Source organism: Alligator sinensis, unplaced genomic scaffold, assembly GCF_000455745.1.
Source record: "Alligator sinensis unplaced genomic scaffold, ASM45574v1 scaffold293_2, whole genome shotgun sequence".
In the NCBI taxonomy this organism is placed as follows: Eukaryota; Metazoa; Chordata; order Crocodylia; family Alligatoridae; genus Alligator; species Alligator sinensis.
Genome location: NW_005842922.1, coordinates 511,741 through 515,726, shown reverse-complemented (window position 1 = coordinate 515,726; position 3,986 = coordinate 511,741). Strand labels below are relative to the sequence as shown.

The 3,986-nt window shown below is 42.0% G+C and overlaps 1 protein-coding gene across 2 annotated transcripts in view; it reads left to right on the top strand.

The window, feature by feature from the left end:
* AXDND1 (axonemal dynein light chain domain containing 1) overlaps positions 1-3,986 on the top strand; it is a 41,377-nt gene that overhangs the window by 32,969 nt on the left and 4,422 nt on the right. Inside the window, exons 19-21 of one of the 2 annotated variants that reach the window (XM_025192440.1) lie at positions 45-250; positions 1,283-1,379; positions 2,256-2,366. In XM_025192440.1, coding sequence (XP_025048225.1) covers positions 45-250; positions 1,283-1,379; positions 2,256-2,366 — 414 coding nt within the window. Of the gene's footprint in view, positions 1-44; positions 251-1,282; positions 1,380-2,255; positions 2,367-3,888; positions 3,985-3,986 lie in introns of those variants that run through there. The other variant, XM_025192439.1, reaches the window with a different exon arrangement.

Sequence of the window (3,986 nt, the reverse complement as noted above, 5' to 3'; positions counted from 1 at the left end):
TTGTTTATTCATGCTTTAACCTTTCAGTGTGATGGTTTTTGCAGGTGGTTGAACTCCACAAAGCTCTGATCATGTGGATGGTGAATTTGCTGAGATTGATGGTACCTGACCGCTTGTCCAGTGAGTGTCCCCTAAGCGAAGATGCTGAAGCTGCTGAGAGACAGCTCAAAGTGTTTAGTACTTGTAAGCTAGAAGAAGAAGCTGTAAACCTGGTTGCCAAGTTTAGCAGATTCTCCAGTTACATAATTAGGTATTTTAACAGTCTATACACATCACAAGCCTAATAGGGTTTTCTCTAATAGGAATGATCCAGAGGATGGCACAGGAGTGTCTCCTGCAGGAGGTGTGGTCTAATCAAAAGTGGGTAAGGCCATGGGCAGATGTTGGATTTGTAGAGCTACATACACTCTTGTAGCACTACAAAAAGAGGATGTACAGGTGTACATTCTGCCTGTAGCGCTACAAAAATGGCACAAGCGCTACAAGGGATCTTGCACATTATCCCACCGTGCTCTGCCATCCCCCTCTTCCCCCTCCCCCTCTCCTAGGTTGAAGTGGGGAGAGCAGCTGGCTCCATGATGGCTGCCAGGAAGCAGAGCTGCATTTTGCAGTTCTTGATCTAGTGAACTGCAGGGGCAAGCAGTCCCTTCTGATTACTGATAGCTTGTTTGGTAGTCTCCCTTCCCTAGTGGAGGACAGTCCATCTCCCAGTGATTGCTCTCACTGACATGCTCCCCTGGGGGTGGGGGAACAGAGGAGCAACCCTTTATCACCCCCTGACTAGAGAGTGCATCTTTGTGGTGACTGTAGCGCTTCAGCTGGGACCTACTGAAAGTTTGGACATCCCTCAAAGTGCTATATTTTTGTAGCACTACCATGTGTTGTGGCCCATATAGCACTATAAATGTGAAACAATTCAAACAAAAGAATCTGTAATAATATTAGAGAGAGAGACCGACTGAGTAAAACTAAATACATGTTTTTCTCTCAATAGTTTGCTGTTGTAGTAGCTCTCCTGAAATATAGAGGAAAATTAAGCACAGTCACAGGGCCCATCACCTTTTTTTCTAAGATGTATTAGAGTTCTAACAAATAGTACTTGGTAAACATGCTAGATGGAACAAAACCCAAAAAGAATGGTCTCCTTTATTTTTACATGTTGCTACTTTAAAAGCCATGGTATCTGATGACAGTATGCCTTGTTGCTAGAGAATCCCAACTGATTAAGGAAAGGTGTTTGAAGCCGTTGCTGAAGGGTAGGTTATCTTTTGTGTTTCCTCAGCTGCTGCAAGGGGACAGTAGATGCAATAGTTCAGAAGAAACAGTCTGAATTGAGTTTAGAAGCTGATTATGAGCGACTGCAGTTGGAAAAGATTACGGTAATCAGGGCTTCCTGGCTGCCCAGAGTACAATTCAGACCCAGTTCAGAATTGGCTATATCTCCTTTTGTAAGAGCCAGACAAAGAAGGGGCAAAGAACTAATTTATACAAGAGATTTGGGAAGGAGTTTCAACAGACAAGAGGAGAACGTTCATACTTCACAAGTATAAACCATAAGCCACCAAATGTTTATTGCAGGAATAAATTCATTCCTTTTGGTCAGTAACTAATTAAAATATGATCAGATCGATTGTAGAATGCAGACTCTGCCCTCCAGAGGAAGAATCCAGTGCTCCAGAATTGTCCACAAGAATTCTTCTATCCGCACAGCATCCTCTGCTTTTGGATTTTCCTACCAGCAGTTTCCTGCTTACCCTGCAGACACAAAGCACGTTATTTTAAATGTCTGTGTCATATTTAAATTTAAGTAATTCCCTGCACTGTTACACCAAAGATTAGCACATCCATTCTCTGTTCACTGGATTTCATCCAAGTAGTTACAGCAGTAGACTGAAAGGATTGCTCCTCCTCCATGCTTGTTGGTTTGTGCTAGCATTGTGGGTAAAAAACAGAGGTTGGGGTTTACATGATATCTCCCCTCTTCTTGGCAGAGCAATATCTTGGCAGTAGACTGTTGAGCCTAATTAAACTGCAGCTTGTTGAATAAATCATATGGAATAAGGAATTAGCAAGTGAAAGGTTCCATGTTCAAAGGCTTAGGAAAAGTATATGTTCCTTTTCCTTTATAGCGTGAAGCTAGATGGGGTCCAGGTAAATATCCAAGATGGACAGAAGGATGGAATTACTTAAGAAGGAATGAGAGAGAAATCCTTTTGTCCCGTATGCTATTTGTCTTTTCTGTTATCTTTTTCCAGACTGAATGTTTTGACTGGGTTAATGCATGTGGACTCCTTCTTTCTGAAGTCAAAGGCTCTCCAGTCTCCTTATTGAGTTTAGAAGAGCAGACCAATCTGTTTGGGCCACAGGTACTTAGAGATTTGCATTCTACCTTGGTTAGTAAATGTTATTTGGATAGAGAACAACTTGAAAGTTTTGCCCTAATGAAGAAACTACATTCCTATTTCTAGAATGATTTAATATTGGGAGCCTTCTGCACTCAACAGTCCAGGTGGAATTAATAGGAGCAGTAACTGTTTGTTACACCTATGATACTTCCTATGAGGGCAGATCATCTGCTGGTGAAAGTTGTCGTAGCTTCAGTGGAGATATGGCTATTTATACCAGTTGAAGATCTGTTTTATGTTGCCTTTTATATTTCTATTTCTCCCACAATAGTGGAATTTGATGGAATTTTGGTTTTGGATCACAAAGTACTTTCTACTGTTACCAGAACCACTAGCCTAATTACCACATTTTCTTGCAGACTATATGCCCCAGAATATAATACACACCTTGTTTTTGAAAGGCAGAGTGAGGGAAAATAAAACCTGTTTCCTTACAGTAAGTAACTGAGTAGTAGCAATTAGGGAGCCAAGCCTGTTCCTTGTTCTGCTCCCTATGGATTACTGCAGATTTTACTTTCAGTTTCACCAGATAAGTGGCAGAACCTGCTCTTACCATATTTCTGACATGTAATGTGCACCTCAATTTCCAGCAGCTGGTTTTGGGGAAGTGGTGTGTGTTTTATATAAGAAAATGTTACTTAAGTAGTTGATCATATGGGTGCCACCTACATGTGAACATTTGATTTACATCTTTTAGACTGGAGATCTAAAGCAGTGGTGCTCAACTTTCTGGCCCCGTGGGCCAGATGAGTGGTGCAGGGCCTGTCCGTAAGCTGGATTGCAGCTGAGGTTGAGCCCTACATCATCTTGACTGAGCCCTTTGAGCCCAGATAGGGCCCAATCCAGGCGCACACGGGTCTATGCCATCTTGACCCAGCCCCATGTGCCTGATCTAGCAAAGGGGCCATGATATCCAGCCCGTAGAATCCCCATGGATCTGGAAACTTAGCAGCATGAGAGCAGCAATTAATACTGCCAGTTTCCTCCACTGCCAAATTTTCAGACACATGGGGAGTCCTGCAGGCTGGATGCCACAGCTCTGTGCGCGGAATCTGGACTGCGGGCTGGAAATTGAGCACCCAGAGTCTATGTAGGACTAAATTTTACATGTGGGGGAAGTCAGTCCAAATAGTCTTATTTCAATGGAGTTTCATTTGTTTACATCAGATCTGGACTTTGTCCACATGACATCAAGACTGTTATGTGATTCCTTAGTTTATGTAGTGTAGATTCTGAATGTAATTTTGTAATATTCATAAGAATCGGGTAACGATTTAGATAAGACAAAATACTTTTAACTTGTGATTTCAAATAGATTTATTCCCATAGATAGCTGGCTAATAAGTGAGCCAAGCCTCCACTTATTTCATGGTTGAACATTTTGAGCGAGGCACGATAAGAGATTGGTTGACCTATTCTAGCGTTTTGCCTATATTACAAAATCCCAAACGAGCATTGACCAAAAGCTTGCATTACTTAACAGGAAGTCCAGCCACAGACGCACCAGGTGAACTGTGTGGATTCTTCTTTACCTGATGGAAAATCTGAGTCTTCTCATGAACCTAGGAAAAACAAAACTAC